The sequence below is a fragment of the Procambarus clarkii genome, chromosome 45 (genome assembly GCF_040958095.1).
Source record: "Procambarus clarkii isolate CNS0578487 chromosome 45, FALCON_Pclarkii_2.0, whole genome shotgun sequence".
NCBI classification, from domain to species: Eukaryota; Metazoa; Arthropoda; class Malacostraca; order Decapoda; family Cambaridae; genus Procambarus; species Procambarus clarkii.
The window spans coordinates 5,693,528-5,713,363 of NC_091194.1; the positions used below are offsets into that span (position 1 = coordinate 5,693,528).

The window sequence follows — 19,836 nt, forward strand, 5'->3', positions numbered from 1 at the left end:
GGCAAAGTGAAATTGACACCAGTAATTCCATCTATCATACTATTATGCAAGAGGAGCCACACATCTATGGATCATCCAATAAAATCAGCAGACTTCTAGACGTTACTGCTGCTCGGCTTAGACTCTGTTGCAAGTATCTCTGGGAATTTCATTATCTGCCGATGTAGACATGACCAAATGTAAACTGTCAATGTAACTTGCTTAGCTAAATGAATTGTGGGGTTCAGTCCCTGAGCCCATTATGTGCCTCTGTAACCCTTTCCACTACCGCCCACAAGATGGGTATGGGGTGCATAATAAATGAACTAAACTAAACGTTACTATTTTGTACGTAGTGATCATATCGCCTATTTCTTCTGTCTTGTAGTTTTGGCATATTTAGTGCTCAACCTCTCCACGTAGCTCTTGTCTTTCAGTTCCGAAAGACATTTAGTTGCACGTCTTTGCACCTTTTCCAGTTTTTTGTTGTGTTTAAGAAATGGGGCATCATACAACCACTGCATATTCCAACTTTGGTCTCTCAAACGCCGTGAACAATTTCTTTAGTATTTCACCATCTATGTATTTAAAAATATTCTAAAATAGGAAAGCGTAGCATAGGCTCCTCGCACAAGGTTTCTTTGTGATACTCAGCTGACGGTTTCTTTCTAGAACCACCTCCCTAGAATCCTAGATCTCCATCAGAATTTGTTAAGACTTTCTCACAAATTGTAGGTTGTGGTCTATTTTCTCCTATTCCAACATGTGCTCGCCATTGTGGGAAATTTTATATTGAGTGAGGCCAGGCGCGAGGCTGATGGTCGCTCTGGGGGGGGGGGGATGGGGTTGGAAAACGGTGTAGATGTAAGAAATGGAGGAAGTGGCCGAGGTGGAGTGTGAGAGCGTGGCGTGATAGTAGCATTATCTCGTGGGTAAGAATACAGGTGACTGTGGGTGTACCAGTCTCCAGCAACACCAACCGCCCACAACACATTCAAAATGATCTAAGAGACATTTTAGCCAAATATTCCCAGTTTGCTAACTGTAGGTAGTAATGGATGGGGGGCGGTGTGCAAGAAAAAAATTATGAGTATCTACATATGTACGTTACTTAGCTTTGAGACTACTTGTGGTTGGTCTTTTATGCAACAATATACATTACATTTTATAACTAAGTTATCAAGATTAACTTGCTTAGCCAAATGAATTTTGGGGTTAAGTCCCTGAGCTCATGTGAGTTAGGTCCCTGAGCTCTAACCCTTTCCACTATCGCCCACAGGATGGGTATGGGGTGAATATTAAATGAAGGAAAGGGAACCATCAGGAGAATCAGCCAAGCTTTTTTTTTCTATACAAGGTTCTTTAGATCCATGGGGGTCTATTTACATACATGTTTCTTTAGATCTATTTTGGGGTCATTATTCGGTCTAATCAACTTATAGAACACAATCCTCGGCTTTGCTAAGAATATAAGTATTTTTAAACAAGTTATAATTTGAATCTACATATCCCGTCACGTTACTTACCGCCAGGGTCACGTCACGTTCCAAAACTGTCCTCCCATGTTTAGTTCTGTCCAATTTATCCTTCCAAAGAATTAACCTAGTCCATTTATATCACCTTTTCGGAGATGCATAGCATTGGCACCTTAATTTTTCATGCACAACTATTGCATGTGATAAATGTGTTAAATGTGATTTCCTTGTGATCACTGGTCTATTTCGATATCATTTACTAGTGTCGACCTGTTAATAACACCAAGTCTAAAATATTATTTTCTGTGTTGACTCTTTAATGTTGTTTAAGGAAGCAATTAACTAATTCTAACAAATTTTCTGCTTCGGTATTCCCCGTTTTGTTAATTTAGTTCATTGACTAAAATTAAAGTCACGCCTCAATTTCTTATTTGCTTTCAATTTGCTTAATTATTAAAACAGTCTATTTCAACTTTTAGTCTTGTGGCATATGTAGCCAACTCAGCCACCTCGTTAATCGTATTTCAACGAGAGATGGAATCCACAGGAATTTCGCTGTCCTTTTACTTTACTTCGCCTATCCTTTTCTTGCAATACTCAACTACAGATAGCAATATTAGATTTAGACTTTAGCCTAAATCCAACAGACTGTGAAGCGCTTGGGGTATCTGGACGAAACAGAGCAATGCAAAAGATGTACAGTGACCACAACACAGCAGTTGCAACATCAGGATCTGCGGGTTGGTACCAACTCACGAACCAACTACGAACCACTTAATTTGATGAAAGGCAACAGTAGAGCAACAAGTACACTCACATCGCATCAGGCTTGGATATCCATGTGCATGGGAAATAGGCTTACAGGTTCCGGAAAATGAGAGGAAATGTCAGCACTGTGGAGAAATGCCCGACAGACCACTGGAACATTAACACAGTGCACAGTTACAAACTCATTAAGATTTCAACTTAGATTCAACAGAGCAGAAGTTGTTAAACACACATGGCAAAATCTTACTGAAGCGACCATACGAGTCAAATACTCATACCCCGCCCAAGTAAAACAAACAAGCAACACTTAGTGGGCCAGCCAGAGGCTTAGGGCCCGCGCAGGAATATCCCCCCCCCCCCCAAAAAAAAAATAACGACGGTATGGAGAGAAGAAACGGTACCCAACCACTTGGACCATCAAGGATGGAACCTCGACCCTGCAAGAAGCGAGGTCGTCGTTGTACCCACCAGTGAGTAGCAACTATCAAATTCAGGACATAACGTTTGTATTCTCTGACTCGCCTCCCGACAAGGCAAACCTGTTTTTACAGCGTAGTCACCTACATTTGTACCTTTATGTTTTTGCCTTTATATATCAGCCATTATGGCCACGCAAGTATACGTAGTTTTCATATAAATAAATCCCTGTGATATACCTACATCTAGAAGCTTTATATACACTAGAATATACTGGGTTTGGTGTTGGGTGTCAGGTCTGGAGGGTTAAGGCTACCACAATAGCTTAAATGTCCAATCAGAAAATATACTTTAGTTCAGAACTAATATAAACTATATACGACAAAAGGGTGGTAATAAATTTCGACATGTATATCAAATATATTGGCATATATTGCACGCCCACGTTCAATATTTATATGCAACTAGCAACTTTCATAATTTGTGCATTACATATAACTTAGTTTAATATAGTTTATACATGGAACATAACCCTTCACCACTCGCCTATATCGAACCCAAACCCACCATCTCTCTCCGCTGCCCTAAAAAAAAGTGAGTTTGGGTTCGACAGTGGTAGTCAACATGTAGTTTGGACCCATGTGCCAATAATTATCTTGACAATTTATGAAGTCCACCGTAGTAACGCATCAACAGTCTACCCCAAATAGTTTTCCCTAAGTCAAGTATGTGTATCTAGACACTAAAATACATCTCAAAGGGATAGAGTAGCTTAGGCTATTTCCACCCTCCTCTACTTCAAGTCCCTCAAGGGACGCACAAATACAGTGAGTACAAACTCGGTTTTCCCACTATGGTGGAGCCGGAGTGGGGGGGGGGGGCAGGTCCCATGCCCCCTCTCACCAGCCAATATGTTAGGAAATTACAGTTTTGTAACCCAGTTTCAAACTTATGTAACACGTAAGTTTACAGATAAACACGACAAATGTGTTTCAATATTCGGTAAAAAGAAAATTTATTGTGAAATCTTACATTTACCATTAATATAAAACTTTCTAAGGCACACAAAATGTTCAAAATGAAACTAGTCATACTTAAAATATTTATAATTACATTAAAACTTCAAAAGCACTTTGCGAGTGGAATTAAATCATTTTAGCAAAACAATAAAACGTTAAATTCACTATTCCGGATGTAGTTTTTTTATCGAAAAATTAGGAAATTTAACTTGCCTTCGCTGTGTACCAAACGCTTGGGCTCCTCTTGTCACATTTCTCCTCTGCGAGAGTGGAGTGGAAAAGAAGGAAAGCGTAGAGGAGGAAGAAGAATCCTGGGCACTTGGGATCCATCCTGCGAAAATTTCCCCCCTGGACAATGTTTACAGCTGTCTGGTCACAGCTGTTACTGGCGCTCCTCCTTCCCTTGTGACGGTGCCTCTGGCAACCTCTCACGATAGGGACCAAAACGTGTCTCTTTTTACCCCCGCCATGCAACCAGATTTTCCCTGTTTTTGTTACGGCTAATGTTCTTGTTCTATAATGTTATTACTGGTATTATTCCTCTTGTTGCTATTGTTAGTGTTCCTGTTGTTGCTACTGTTATTGTTCCTGTTGTTGCTACTGTTGTTAATGGCTTTTGTCAGCTTCTCCACGCTATAGGGACCGCAGAAATGTCTGTTTTACCCCACCAGGGAGCTTACTTTAATGTTACTACTATTGTTGTTAATGCCCACTGTTGTTGTTGTTCCTGCTGCTACTGTTGTTGTTGTTTCTTCTAATGTTGTTGTTCCTGCTGTTCTTGTTACTGTTTCCTACTGTTACTGTTGTCGTTGCTTCTATACTATTACTGTTGTCGTTGCTTCTATTATTACTGTTGTCGTTGCTTCTACTACTGTTATTTTTGCTGCTTATATTGTTGTTCCTGCTGCTATTGTTGTTGTTGAGAAAATCCACAGGAGCCGTGGTAAGGATTCAAACCTATGTGCTCGGTATTCCCCCAGATACCGCCCTACGCCACCACATAGTCAAATATTTGTTTTCTCAGTGTACTGTTGTTGTTGTTGCTACTGGTGTTGTTGCTACTGCTACTGGTGTTGATGCCGCAATTATTGGTTTTGCTGCTGATACTATTGTTGTTCTGCAGCTACTGTTGTTCTTTCTGCTTCTTCTGTTGCTGCTACTATCGTTGCTGTTGCTGCTGCTTCTATTGTTGTGTTTCCTGCTGCTACTATTGTTGTTCCTGCTGCTACTGCTTCTGCTGCTACTTTTGTTGTTATTGCTGATACTATTGTTGTTCCTACGGCTACTGTTGTTGTTACTACTACTACTAATATTGTTGTTGCTACTACTTTTGTTGTTGTTACTGCTATTGTTATTGTTGCTGTTACTGCTATTGTCGTTGTTGCTGCTTATGTCATTTTTGTTGTTGCTGCTTCTACTGGCAATATTGTTTGGTAGTGCTGTTACTGTTTACCGCTGCTGCTGCTGTTCCTGCGGCTGCTACAAATTTGTACTTCCCGCCCTTAAAAATATCCCTAGAGCTTGTCTCACGTTCGGCGTATTTCCCTAGTTATCAGCTGAGAGAAAAGATGACAGTTACTGATTAAAGAAAATTTCTTATGTATTTAAAGTAAGTCTAATAAATGTTTCGTTAATATTATTCTTTATAAATTTGATTAGCTACTTTAGTATTATTTTATGAACAGTTTTAATGGTTTAAGATTCATTTGTCAATAAATAAATAAATTCAACAAATTAGCAATAATGTGTGATCAATGCCAGACGTACGATCATTCTAACGGTGTTGTTGACTTCTAGGTTAAATGCAATTATATTTGTACTTTTCTGTATATATTTAATATAAATTATAACATTAACCATTCTTTATCGAACCACTCACAAGATAGGTATTGGGGGAGCCTATTACCACTTACAGATGGGAATGGGGGTCCATCTCCACCCACCGGATGGGTATGAGAATTTACATTATCAATTAGAATCCCTCCAGTCCCTGAGCCCATTATGTGCCTCTGTAACCCTTCCACTACCGCCCACAAGATGGGTATGGGATGCATAATAAATGAACTAAACTAAACCTTCCAATCAAAGAATCAAATTAAAGATCAGCCCAAGCTTTGATCCTTAAGGTATGGAACCGCCTACCCGCAAAAGCCGTAAATGTTAAAACTGTTGAATATTAAAATCAACTAGAAAAAAATCATCAGGGGCAAATGGGTGGACCTTTGACAAGCCGCCGGCTTCCTGTCCTCGTCGAGGTCACAAGTGTTAGTGGCCCTCAGGTAAATTCAGGTAAATACTAGTGTCTCATTTTGTCACTGCGTAAAAATGGTTTCTTGAACGGAACACTAATGGTGCAGTGATTTGCACCGATTCAAAAGCAGCACTGCAAAGCCTAAGTAAAAATCAGGCAGAAAATCTTGCAATAGTCGCTGAAATCAAGAGAGCTGTGAGAGTACTTACCAATCAGGGAAGAGTCATCAAGTTTCTGTGGATCCCCTCCCATGTTGGAATATGTGGGAATGAACGAGCAGATGTGCTGGCTGCTGAAGGCGCTGAAGGAGACCATATTGAATACTTCATACCCAAGACTCAACTACAAATTAGAGGTATTATCAGGCAACATCACCGTGACAAGGTAACTGAGGAAAGGAGGATAGAAGCACAAACCAGTGAATCTGTACGATGGTACAACATGGTTGCAGCTGGCAATCCCAATCAGTATGGCCGAAGAGGAGGACGACGAGAGGAGAGAATCTGTAATAGCGAGAATCCGTCTTGGATACAAATATCCATGGAGATTTGGAATGGAAACAACAGTTGATCAGCGAAGTTGCAGAATCTGTGGTGAGAGTGATGGACACCGCCTTGACCACTATCTACGTGAATGTGAACACCTGAGAGACATTAGGAATATGTGTAGAATAATAAACCCCACATTGTTTGAGTTAGGAAAACACTATTGTCAAATATTGATACTGTTCTTAAAAGATTTCCCCATTTTGCACCCGCAAGATAACGTAAGCTTTTAAGGGTTGATAAATGTTAATCTTCTTGTTTGAGGAGCTGTTCACTTGAGACAGTTAAGCAAGTCCCAGCTGTGTCTGGGTACAAGTGACAGGATGAACAACCCAGCGGGTTTTCTTCCTATTGGGGAGTGTTGTACATTCTGCTATGGCGGTATGTTCACTCACAAGATGAGTGGCGCTGCCCAATAAACTCGCCCCTCGGGGCAAAATTTAAAAAAATTTAAATGGTATCTGTTTAGAACTGTATGACACCAATCAGCCCACGAGGCCGATGCAAAGAAAACGTCAATATTACAGAGCTTTAATGTTTACTAATACGTCGCATTTTAACGGATGAGTTGATTCCGTTGCAAATGAGACGTATAAGGTGAGAGGACAGGTTGCAGCAGCCAGATATATCACTGTTCCCTTCACTGCCCTGTTGAAGCCCCTAGCCTGTGGCTAGGGGCTTCAACAGGGTTATAATTTATATTAACTAGCCTGTGGCTAGGGGCTAGGGGAAAACACAGGATCAACACATTTAAGGGTCCTGGTAGCTAAGTAGACAGCGCTCTGTACTCGTAATCCTAGGATCCGGGTTCGATCCCCGGTGATGGAAGAAACAAAATGGGTACAGTTTCTTTCAATAAATTTGGATCACAGGATCAATGTTAAATGAGCAAAGGGTCAACGTTAAGTCAACACAGGATCAAAATTAAATCAATATTGGATCGACATTAAATTAAAAAGGATCAATGTTAAATCAACAGGGGTCAACGTTAAGCCAATACAGGATCAAAATAAAGTCAACACAAGATCAACGTCAAGTGAACGTTGCTTCACTCAGGGAACACAAGGTAACGGAACCATAGCAAGACGTCAGCACGTTAAGGCGTAAATATAGTGTTGTGGTTAGGCTGTGATGAAAGGCCGTGTTATCTCAGAGGTTGGTATGTATCAGTGGGATATGTTATCAGTGGTAAGAGAGAGTGATACGAATGGGTTACCACTGCCTCAGTTGTCAATTTAATCAACTCTGTAATCCCTCATACGGAATAGGGTATCGTTGATGTGTACCTAAGTGTACACATCAACGTGGTGAAGTGATATTTTGTGACTAAAAGTGCTTTGCAGTCTTTAAATAAGCCATCACACTTAATGTCTGAAGTAGCTTGTAATATTTAATGGAATGTGATTTTGCCAATGACAAAAACGTTTGTATAAAATTTGTGTGGATTCCATCCCATGTTGGATTCTGAAAACATGACTTTATACATCGAATTTGAATTTAAATGAATTTGAAACATTTAATGTAGTTATTAAAAACATACAGATTAAAGAGATTACTTTAGATTTAGAAGAACTGAAAAAATGCCCAAAGACATAAAAGATACAGCATTAAAAGCTATGGCAACGTGTGTAATAATAGGTATTTGTATGGTAAGCAGAGTAATCGGACTAGATAATGTGATATCATTGCGCGAATTCTCCTTGTTAATTCGTTCTCTTCACCTTTTTCAAACATAAGTGTGGTAATGGGTTGTTGTCTAATCTGAGTCATACCGTTTTCTCTCCCTCTCGTTAGTAGAAGAAAACGGGTCTTTTATTAGCAGTCATGGGTTTCTTCTGTCTTCACTAACATATATATGTTAGTGAAGTATATTTGAACATGCCCGAAACGCTTTGCGTAATAGTGGCTTTAGGCATTGTATGTACTAGCTATACCTATAAGTTAAACAATCCTTGTAAATATTTATTGTATGTATGTACCTTACCTAAATAAAATTGTATTGTATTGTATTGTATATTTCAAGGAAGGTTCCAGGTACACCCTTGAAGGCTAGCGGACATCTGGACACTCTACTGCTCTGCCTGGAAATCGCCGGAATATGTGTTGCGATTTTACCATTTAGGTCTCGATATTGTCTTCAGGCATTCCTCTTCAACGGTCCGCATATACATGACGCCTGGCGCGTCAATCCTCTTCGTCTGGGGTCGAAGAAGTTGATATATTTTTCCGTTTTCGGTTCGTTAATCCGGCAGAAACAAAGTCCGACGCCGAGTTAGTGGGTCTTGGAAGATTCCTGTGGCTTCAGGTAGCCATGATGAAAGACAAGGCATATGAGAGGCTTTTTTCTTCACTGGTTGGATGGCAATACCTACCTGCCGAAGAGGTAAACGCCAAAACATTGTACTTCAGTTCAAAATCCAGTTGGAAAAAATTATCAGGAACAATGACGGGACCTTTGACAAACTGCCGGCTTCCTGTCTCCATCAAAGCCGTATAGATAGAAGCCTTCAGTTAACGGTAGGCATCTGGCTTTTGTTCTACAGGCCACAGGAATGCGTTATTACGTTATTTCCCAATTGGACGTGAGTTCCGAAGGGGTCATAATGGGTTTCTGCCGGTGCTCGCCTCACTGAGGGACTGCTAATTGTTCGCACCTGTTCACTCTGCAGTAATTTGGGTACCTGGAGGTTGTTAACCGACTGGTGCGTCGTGTTCCAGGCTTACCTTGAGTAAGCTATCAGCCTGCTAACAGAGGTCGGACGTCGTCTGTTTATAACGTAACGTAATCGCATTACCCACCAGTATGTACCAAAAAGGTAGACTGAACACTCGTCCTACCCTCTACCCACTGTCTCCTCGGGGCTGAAGGACGCCTCCAAGGTTTAGTTTAGTTCATTTATTATGCACCCCATACCCATCTTGTGGGCGGTAGTGGAAAGGGTTACAGAGGCTACATAATGGGCTCAGGGACTGAACCCCACAATTCATTTAGCTAAGCAAGTTACAGTCTTGATGAGCTAGTTACAAAATTCAGTATAAGTCGTCACATCATAAATGGGTTCGAGATCGACCACAAGTGCAGTTTCTAAATTAAGCAACTGACAATGTGGAGAGCTATACACTAGCTCTATGTGGAGAGCTAGTGTATAGCTCTCCACATAGAGCTAGTTGATATGTTTGCCCTGCACACGGCCCCCCATCCAGTGGACAGCGGTGGATAGGTTACAGTCACTCAGTTACTACCTACAGTTTGTAAACTGGGGATATTTGGCTAAAATATCTGGTAGCAGTTCATTTTGAATGAAATATTTATGCATTGCTAGAACATTGGTTATAGAATTGTCCTTGAATTCACGGATCTCTCCGTAATCTTACATTTGTCTTAAGATTGGATATAGAGGCGCCCATGATGTGCTCATAACACACGCTCAAACGAATCCAAAAACATATTAGATAAATTAGAATCATTCTAGAAAGATGAATAACAACTGAAAAAGAAGGCACATTAAAAAGAGCACTGCTTCATTCCAATTTAGGATGTGCTGATAGATACAACGATGGCCTTCGCTTCTTGTAGGGTCATTAGTTTGATTCCCGATGAACCATATGCAGTCCCCGTGGTGTAAGTGGTAAGCTTGACGTTTCGCGAGCCCTTTGGCCTGGGTTCGTATCCTGGCCGGGAGGATTTACTGGGTGCCAATCCTTAACTGTAGCTTCTGTTTACCCAACAGTGAAATGGGTACCTGGTTGTTAAACTATTCCCCGGGTCTTACGGGGAATATTAGAATTAAGGACCTACCCGAAACGCTATGTGTGCTAGTTACTGTTCAAGAATGTAAGAATTCTTGTACATATATAAACAAAAAACAATGAAAAGTAGTTGGGCACCGATCCTTCACAAAGCCCAGCTCCTATAGTCGTCATATCCCAGCTCTTATAGTTCTTTTTTTTTTCCTCATATCGTCCGAAGTTCGAAGATTAAGAGTTAAAAGAATCCAAGAGCCGCGATTCATCCCCCGCAAATACATCTATATGGTATAGGTGAAAATCTGGACCTGCCCAAGAATCTAACCAATGGGTCCAATGGGTTGTGAGTCTAATGCCATAGACTTGAGAGACTAATTAATGCAGAATGGTGAACGTCTGGTTCCACCACTCATAAGTCGCGTGGGATATGTCCCGCGGCCCGCCTATGTGATTTACCTGAATTTAGCTGAGGACCATTAATACTAGGGGTCTCGATGAGGACAGGATGCCGGCGGCTTGTCAAAGGTCCCCCCCAAGGACCCCCGCAAAGATTATATAGAGGAAGCCTCCCGCAAGCACAAGTAGGCGAGTATAAATAGGCGAGCGTATGGGAGAAAAACATGTATGTGGTAACCTCTCTGTCGATCGTGTAAGCGTTATCAAGCATATATAGAAATTATGAGAGTTTTTCCTCAATATTATTTTTTAATTTAAAAAAGTAAATAATGTTATTATAAATCATTTAATTATATTTTCATGGTAAAAATGTGTGAAAATATTGAATAAATAAAGTCTGACAACAACACATTCCGTAATTAATGCCACGTTATATGACTAAAAAAATAGGATTATACTGATAAAATATATTGTTTTATTGTAGAATGGTGAAGAACATATATGTATAAAAGCAATTTATATAGAGGAAGAAGTTTTATTATTATATTTAGTGTCATGTTTTGTTTCGATTTTGAATTTGGAAAATGCCTTGGCTGTTAGGGTGGGGGTAGAGGGGGGTGAAGGCGGGTATATAAGGCGGGGCGGCGCGCGCGGCGGTCCTTGATACCGTTCAGTCGTGCTGGAGAACACTACGCTGCTCGTCCCTCCTGCCACGCTCACCATGACGGCCAAGCCACCTTACAAAGTTGGTGGGTAACCTGCTGATGTGTCATGTGTTTAGTGTATGTGGCGAGAAAGCCGTGACCTACGGGGTGGTGTTTGTGCGTGTAGGCCACACTTGTGTTACCAGGATTGGCCTGGTAAAAATGAGGATTAAGGACCTGCCCGAACCGCTATGCGTGCTTGTGGCTTTACGAGAATGTAAAAAAAAAAAGTTGTATATATAAAAATTAACCTCGCTTTTGATGCGGGTTGTTTCATTAAGTTATTTGTGTGGTAAATGGCACCGTGTTTGTGTTTGGAAGTGAATGAGGAGGTTGTGTGTGAAGGTGGTAAACACATGAGCTGGTTATAGCATTGGTCTGGCTGACTGTGTAGTTTACCTGTGTGGCACGGTGTGGTGTGGCTCTGCCTGTGTTGCACGGCTCGGCTCAGCCTGCGTGGCACGGCTCGGCTCTGCCTGCGTGGCACGGCTCGGCTCTGCCTGCGTGGCACGGCTCGGCTCTGCCTGCGTGGCACGGCTCGGCTCTGCCTGCGTGGCACGGCTCGGCTCTGCCTGCGTGGCACGGCTCGGCTCTGCCTGCGTGGCACGGCTCGGCTCTGCCTGCGTGGCACGGCACGGCTCTGCCTGCGTGGCACGGCACGGCTCTGCCTGCGTGGCACGGCACGGCTCTGCCTGCGTGGCACGGCTCGGCTCTGCCTGCGTGGCACGGCTCGGCTCTGCCTGCGTGGCATGGCTCGGCTCTGCCTGCGTAGCACGGCTCGGCTCGGCTCTGCCTGCGTGGCACGGCTCGGCTCGGCTCTGCCTGCGTGGCACGGCACGGCTCTGCCTGCGTGGCACGGCTCGGCTCTGCCTGCGTGGCACGGCTCGGCTCTGCCTGCGTGGCACGGCTCGGCTCTGCCTGCGTGGCACAACTCGGCTCTGCCTGCGTGGCTCGGCTCTGCCTGCGTGGCACGGCTCGGCTCGGCTCAGCCTGCGTGGCACGGCTTGGCTCTGCCTGCATGGCACGGCTCGGCTCGGCTCTGCCTGCGTGGCACGGCTCGGCCCTGCCTGCGTGGCACGGCTCGGCCCTGCCTGCGTGGCACGGCTCGGCCCTGCCTGCGTGGCTCGGCTCGGCTCTGCCTGCGTGGCACGGCTCGGCTTGGCTCTGCCTGCGTGGCTCGGCTCGGCTCTGCCTGCGTGGCACGGCTCGGCTCGGCTCTGCCTGCGTGGCACGGCTCGGCTCTGCCTGCGTGGCACGGCACGGCTCGGCTCTGCCTGCGTGGCACGGCTCGGTTCAGCTCTGCCTGCGTGGCACGGCTCGGCTCGGCTTTAGCTGCGTGGCACGGCTCGGCTCGGCTCTGCCCCGCCTGTGGGGCTCGGCTCTGCCCCGCCTGCGTGGCACGGCTCGGCTCTGCCCCGCCTGCGTGGCTCGGCTCGGCCCCGCCTGCGTGGCTCGGCTCGGCCCCGCCTGCGTGGCACGGCTCGGCTCGGCTCGGCCTGGCAATAGCAATAAGAAAACTGCAAATATTTTCAATTAATTGCTCACTACTGCTTAACTAATGTTAAAACTGTAATTTCAGCTGACATCAACCTTGCCGATTTTGGTCGCAAGGAAATTGTTATGGCCGAGAAAGAGATGCCAGGGCTGATGAGTCTACGTAAGAAGTATGGGACCGAGAAGCCACTGAAGGGTGCACGAGTGGCTGGATGTCTACACATGACCATTCAGACTGCTGTTCTTATTGAGACACTTGTGAGTATTTTAGGTTTTGCTTCATATTGTAGGAACATTACTTTCTTTAAAATGCAGTAAGCTACATATTGTTCTCCAATTATTACTGTGATTTATACCAAAATATTTTTTGTTGCAAGTGTTTATGTACAAATTTTAAAGATTCTCTAGGAAAACTTGGATTTCTGCATAGTTTTTTTTTTTAGTATTGTTGATTTTAATTCAGTGAATAAGTGTCTTCCCCCCCCCCCCCACTGGACATTCATTTTTATTATTATTACAACAGATAATAGGTATAACAATGGATTACTTCTGTAGCCTCTTCCCACCTTCTGTTTGAGCAGAAGTCTGCTGTTTTGGCAATCCATTGAAGATTTTGCTTTGATCTTTGTATAGTACTTAAATACATGTTGCATTATGTTCCCGGAATAATTTTATGCACAAAGCTTATGTGAAAATCTGAAATTGTAAACTTGTTTTACCAGACTGAGCTTGGGGCAGAAGTACAGTGGTCATCATGCAATATCTTCAGCACCCAGGACCATGCTGCGGCAGCCATCGCCAAGTCTGGTGTACCAGTGTATGCATGGAAGGGAGAAACTGATGAAGAATACATCTGGTGTATAGAGCAAACACTCATCTTCCCAGATGGAAAAGTGAGCTTGTAAATGTTTCCCGAATCTTTTTATTATTGCATTTTAACATCCTAATTTTCTTCCATGAAGTTTGGGTTTTGCAAGGTATGGCTGACCTAACACTATTTGCTGAAGGTGGTTGGAGTTGCCCTCGTGGAAAAAGACAAAAATGAGGCAGCCTTGGTTGAAGTGCCTAGACGTTAACGTTTTTGTTTTTTACTGTTACACTCCAACCCTTCAAAATTGTCATCTTAAATTGTGGTACTAAAAACTGGTCGTCTCCTTCATAACCCTCTTAAACATACATCTTGGTTATTTCTGATGCAAATGACTCGCCTGTACTTCAACAGTAAATGTTTTGATGACTAACTTTATTTATTTATTTATTTATTTATTTATATACAAGAAGGTACATTGGGTTTGTGAGAATACATAGCATGGTATTTATGATCTTGTAAAGCCACTAGTATGCGCAGCGTTTCGGGCAGGTCCTTAATCTAACGAATAATTTTAAGTAGGTAAATTGCACATATGTCATCAGTCTTGAAATTCCCAAAATTCTCTTTTGGGGGAGGGGAGCTTAGTATAAGCATAGCTTCTCGGAGAGGGGGGGGGGCATTAAAGTAACGGGGCCATCCAGAGGTCATTGAGTTTTCAATGCCTTGTAAAGTACCTGCCGGACAAGCATGAAAAATATTTTCTTTTTACAGCGATTAGACACGTCTCCATATTTTGTTGAAAAATAAATTATGAAATGTTCATTAACATTTGTACATTCAGCAGTCATACATAATCTATTGTCAGAGCTCTTTTTGTTCTGCAAATGCTAAGCAGGGTCTTGAGGTGCCTGAATCGTTTAGTTGGGTATGGGCGAACAGTTCTGAATGTTGGTGTTAAAAGCTTGATTTTTTAATCTGCTCGCTAAATAGTCCTTTAATCTTCTATGATAAATATATACATACTCTATTAGAAATACAAAAAAATCCGATAGCACGTGTAGGGAGAAAACGTTGAATTTAGTACTTTGGGATTGGCGTACATAAATTTTTAGTATGGATTTTTGTTGAATTTTAAAATTTATGAATTGGTCTATGTATGGCCAGAGTAAAGTTCTTAAAAATATTTTTTTATAATCTAAATTTAATTTTTTTATAATTTTATGCATATTTGTGCAATAAATTACCTGATAATGTGTTAGGTATTATCTCAAGTTTATTGTTAAGCCTTGTCAAAGCATTTTACAAATGTTTAACTTTTCATATTTTTTTTAAATTCATAAACTGGAAAAGATGTTCTTAAATTGGTAGATGCCTATTTCTAATAAAATATGCAAAATAGGATTGAAATGTAGTAATGTCCTAACAATTTAACTAAAGTAAAACAAATTTATATTTTTAGACCTTTGGCAATAATTGAAATAAATACCAAATCTTGGTACAGTAATTAGTTTTATGGGCAGAATCTCGTAAATTTATATTGGGAACTTAACATAGCTGTTTACTTATCAGTTTAAGTGCACTGTTATCAGCAAGCCCATTTTCTGAACCATTGTAATGTTTCCATGCATATTCATGAATATCCTTATGATAAAATGTACTGGTTGTGGTAATACAGAACTTTAAATTGTAAAATCTTTTAATATTTTCTTTATTACTCATTCCTGGTACACCATACCTGCCCCCTTGTTATTCTTTGGCTCTATTCTCGCTTTACCTTTCAGATCACTCATTAGAATTATGATAAGCCTAGGTATCATACCAATCTCATTTAAAAACACACTCCCTCCCTGCAGAAAGTCATTGCATATTAATGGCTTTTGTAATATCCATTGTATAACTATGAATACACCAATGTATTGTCTAATGTATGTTTTATAAATGCATTAATGATTGCCACCTTAATCTTTCTAATTTTATTTGCACACATTGAACTGTAGTGAGACGTTATTAGTTGCTCCATGACTTTAATAGGTTTACTGCTTCCTTCTATCATATTTTAAGTCTGGGTGATCAGTTTCTAAGTCTTTTATTAACTTGGCAGCCTCTGAACATGATTCTTGATGATGGAGGTGACCTGACCAATCTTGTTCACGAGAAGTACCCCAATATGCTGGCTGACATTAAGGGCCTTTCAGAAGAGACTACTACAGGTGTACATAACTTGTTCAAAATGATGCGCGAGGGCAAGCTGAAGGTTCCAGCCTTCAATGTTAATGATTCAGTCACGAAGGTGAGAGAATGCATATTGTTTTTAACATTAGTTTTGGAAGCATGCAAACATTCTTCAGGCACACACTCCTCCAATATAGAGCTGGAGAAGGTTTTCATTGATTGTCATAGGTGTTTATTCTCTAAGCTGTAACAAAATACTTAATAATTAAATCAATGTATAAAATAACACGGTAGTAGAAAAAATACTAGTGTTCATGGGAAAATGTGCAAGATCTTCTGAATGTCTTTTTATTCTCTCAAATTTTTTCTTACAGAGCAAGTTTGACAACCTGTACGGATGCCGCGAGTCCTTAACCGATGGCATAAAGAGAGCAACTGATATCATGTTAGCTGGAAAAACTTGTGTTGTGGCTGGTTACGGTGATGTTGGTAAAGGTTCAGCGCAGTCTCTCCGTGCATTTGGTGCTAGAGTTCTAATCACAGAGATTGATCCCATCAATGCCTTGCAAGCTGCTTGTGAAGGTTACCAGGTAAGATTGTATAGTTATGAAGTAAGGATATAGTAATTACCATATTTTTGTCCATTAATAGTTTTAATTAATGGGAGCTTTAATGGTACTAGTCTCTTAACCCTTAAACTGCTCTGCATAAGGGGCCAGAAAGTGAAAATATTCAAATTGCTTAAAAATGTTAAACAAGTCTCCAATTTATTGGCTTCAGTGTCTAAAAACTTTCATAAACATGTTTTAAGACATTGATTTTAGACAAATTTTTTATAAAAGAATATCTTGTTGATAAGGAGAAACTGGAACTGATGGATAATGCAGTAATAGAGATGTGCAAGCCCCTGTCTGACACAAAGAATAGTAGTAGTGTCCACAAAGTGGATATGCACCTAGTGCCTTTATAACATTGCTGAGTAATACATAACACAAATAAGAATGAGTAAGTATGTTAGTTGTCATTTTTTTTTACTAAATTTGGTGCATATTTCAATTCCATATTGACTTTACTGTAAAAAAAAAAAAAAAATACATAAACTAAACTGAAAACCTATACTGAATTTATGCTACTCTGAGAACATAACACCACCAAATGAACAATTTAATTATATTTTTGAAGCTCGGTATTCAATTTTATAATTTATTTTCTTGTTTTTCAAGTTACGTTGTTGATCATTTAGACAAAGTTGGAGCATTTGCCTAGTAGATTATGCACAAAACATTTGGTAAAGTTTTGGTAAATTTTAAAGTGTGTTTTGGCCTGTCGCATATATATGTATGCTTTGTGCAGTTTAAGGGTAAACGGGTGTCTTGTGCACTTGTCTTTACAAAAAATCTCACTTAGATGCATTAAAGCATTTTCTGTAAGTGATGTATACAGCATGTACTGGGATGTGTATCTTGTACCTTTGGTATGTGTAGTTTGGTAGTCTGAAGCCAAATATGTTCTGCCACAAGTTACTCTTATATGCAAAGGTTCACCACGTGTTTACTGGCTGACTTGGTAACTGGTTTATTTCCAAAATGGTGAACATTTTGTCCATTGTTTTTGGTGCATTTATACCTGCCAGCCCTATTTAAAAGTACTTCATTGAGGTGCACATACCTAAAATAGTTAATGAGGGGGGGGGGGAAATTGCATGAAATTGGAGCACAAGAGGTAATTGCATAACAATTGGAGCCTTGTTCAGATTTTTATCCATTCCTTCCTCAATCTGTGACTTTGGCAGGGGTCATTGGTTTGGTGTTAGTTAACTGCACACTCTTAAAGGTAACCTATTTTCTTGGCTTTTCTTTTACCACCATACCTTACCTTGATGGGGTTCTGGGAGCAGTTCTACTCCCCGAGCTCGGCCTGGGGCCAAGGTTGACTTGCGATAACGTGGTCAACAGGCTGTTTGAAGTGGCATGCAGATCTACATATTTCCTACAACCCGGTTGATCTAGCATTTGCAAGCACTTATCTAAATGCTTTTTGAAGATGTCCACTTTTGTTCCAGCAAAATAATGACTGAAAACAGCTTGGGTTTGGTTATATATTGGCCATACACACTTAACTCGATGGACACTTAATGAAGTACTGCTCTGTTGTCTGAAATGTTCCTTTTGATCCTCAAACAAATGTTCCATTTTTAGAACTATTGTGTGTTCCTTCCATAATGTCCTTCAAGGTAATTTTAATTTATCCCTTGATAGAATCCTTGGTGAATTCAATACCTGTTCCTTTAATATTGCTGACCTTGTGTGCTTTTGATGTTGTATTGGCATCCTAAATAATATTTAGTGCCTTTTGTATATCCAGCAACTGATAGTTCTACATACATGGTCTTCCCAGCTTGGTACCTTCTTTTGATAATTACTTTATTTACCATTGGCTGAAGTGACGAGAGCTTCTGCCTGTTTTATACATAATTTATAACTCATTTTTGTCTCGATGGGTGGTGAAGAATGAAAAATATAGCATGTCAAATTGTTCATTCTCTTATTTAAGAGCTTGCACAGGTAATTCATGTAACTTATTTGTTGCCCACCTATTGGTTCTTTATCAATGCTGATTTTATCATTTTAACGATGCAGGTTACAACTATGGATGATGCTGTGAAGCAGGGAGCCTCCATCTTTGTGACAACCACAGGTTGCCGTGACATTATTGCTGCAGAGCACTTCATGGCAATGAAGGACGACTCTATAGTCTGTAACATTGGCCATTTCGATATTGAAATTGATGTAAAGTGGTTGGACGAGAATTGTGTAGAGAAGATAAACATCAAACCTCAGGTTGATCGTTACCTCCTGAAGTCTGGCAACCATGTGATTCTGCTTGCAGAGGGGCGCTTGGTGAATCTAGGCTGTGCCATGGGCCATCCATCTTTTGTGATGTCAAACTCATTTACTAACCAGGTCCTTGCACAAATTGAACTGTGGACCAAGCCTGGACAATATCCAATTGGTGTTCATTTCTTGCCCAAGAAGCTGGATGAAGAGGTCGCAAGACTTCACCTTGACCACTTAGGAGTAAAGTTAACAAAACTTAACGCAACTCAGTCCGAATATTTGGGACTTCCAGTTGAAGGACCGTTCAAGCCTGATCATTACAGATATTAAGAGTACAATAAACTAAGCATGGTCTCTTGCCCCTTTCAGTGAAATGTTTGTTCTCTTCTAGTCATTAATCACTTGATGCTGTCAGATTTTAAATTTTGAAAAGTATTTTATGCAGAATTCAATTCTGATAAGTGATAAATTAAAAGTTTAATATTTACTTGGGAAAATTGGAATAAATTATCCAGTAATTGTATATAAAGTGGTTATGCAGAGAGAACAGCATTGCATTGTTGCATATGAGTGATGAATGTATTAAGTGTGGGAATTTTCTACAAAATATATAATTTATATAATTATTTTTATCCTTTTTAAAACGTGCAGTTTGTCTAGATTCATAATGCATTTGTTTACTTAATTTTATAATAATTTAATTATAAAGTGCTATAATCAACTTATTCTTAAAAACAGTACAAACTATTTAAGTGCCAGCTGACAATTGTATTTGCATTAAGCATAACCTGCGTGTTTATTTAGTCTTTGTAATGTTCATAGTGCAGTGGTCTAACTAAATGCCCTGGTATCTAAACTTGTGTGTATCCTATTCCTTTGTGGGCCTTTATGGTACCTTTTCTATATGTACTTTTCTACTTAATCTTTTGAAAAGGCTGGTAACACTGAAATTCTAAACACCTATTTTGTGTGCATGATCATTCATATTCACTGACCCTCCCACATACGACTGAGCACCATATCTCTGCTAATGTCCTAGTCCATAATACAGGTATGAGTCAGTTCACCAAGTCCAGATTATTTTGAGAATGTATGTTTGTTTATACTGGTATGTACGATTCAATTTGCCAGTAATTTGAGGCGAAATACATCCACTGTGATGCTTCCTTATTTCTGGTTTCATGTTTATACCAGTCAAAAATATTTAAATTCACATCCCTA

General features: G+C 40.7%; 2 protein-coding genes across 2 annotated transcripts in view; one reads left to right on the plus strand and one right to left on the minus strand.

Moving 5' to 3' along the window:
- LOC123769814 (glutaminyl-peptide cyclotransferase) overlaps positions 1 to 4,076 on the minus strand; it is a 15,059-nt gene extending 10,983 nt beyond the window's left edge. Inside the window, 1 exon segment of the mRNA XM_045761122.2 lies at positions 3,872 to 4,076. Within this exon segment, the coding sequence (XP_045617078.2) occupies positions 3,872 to 3,988 (117 nt within the window). The 5' untranslated portion in view covers positions 3,989 to 4,076.
- A 7,152-nt stretch (positions 4,077 to 11,228) lies between these two features.
- Positions 11,229 to 19,836, plus strand: Ahcy (adenosylhomocysteinase). The gene is made up of 6 exons (XM_045761121.2): positions 11,229 to 11,346; positions 12,881 to 13,053; positions 13,518 to 13,688; positions 15,708 to 15,896; positions 16,153 to 16,368; positions 18,418 to 19,836. The coding sequence occupies exons 1-6, from the start codon at positions 11,319 to 11,321 to the stop codon at positions 18,943 to 18,945; spliced, it is 1,305 nt and encodes a 434-aa protein (XP_045617077.1). The 5' UTR covers positions 11,229 to 11,318; the 3' UTR covers positions 18,946 to 19,836.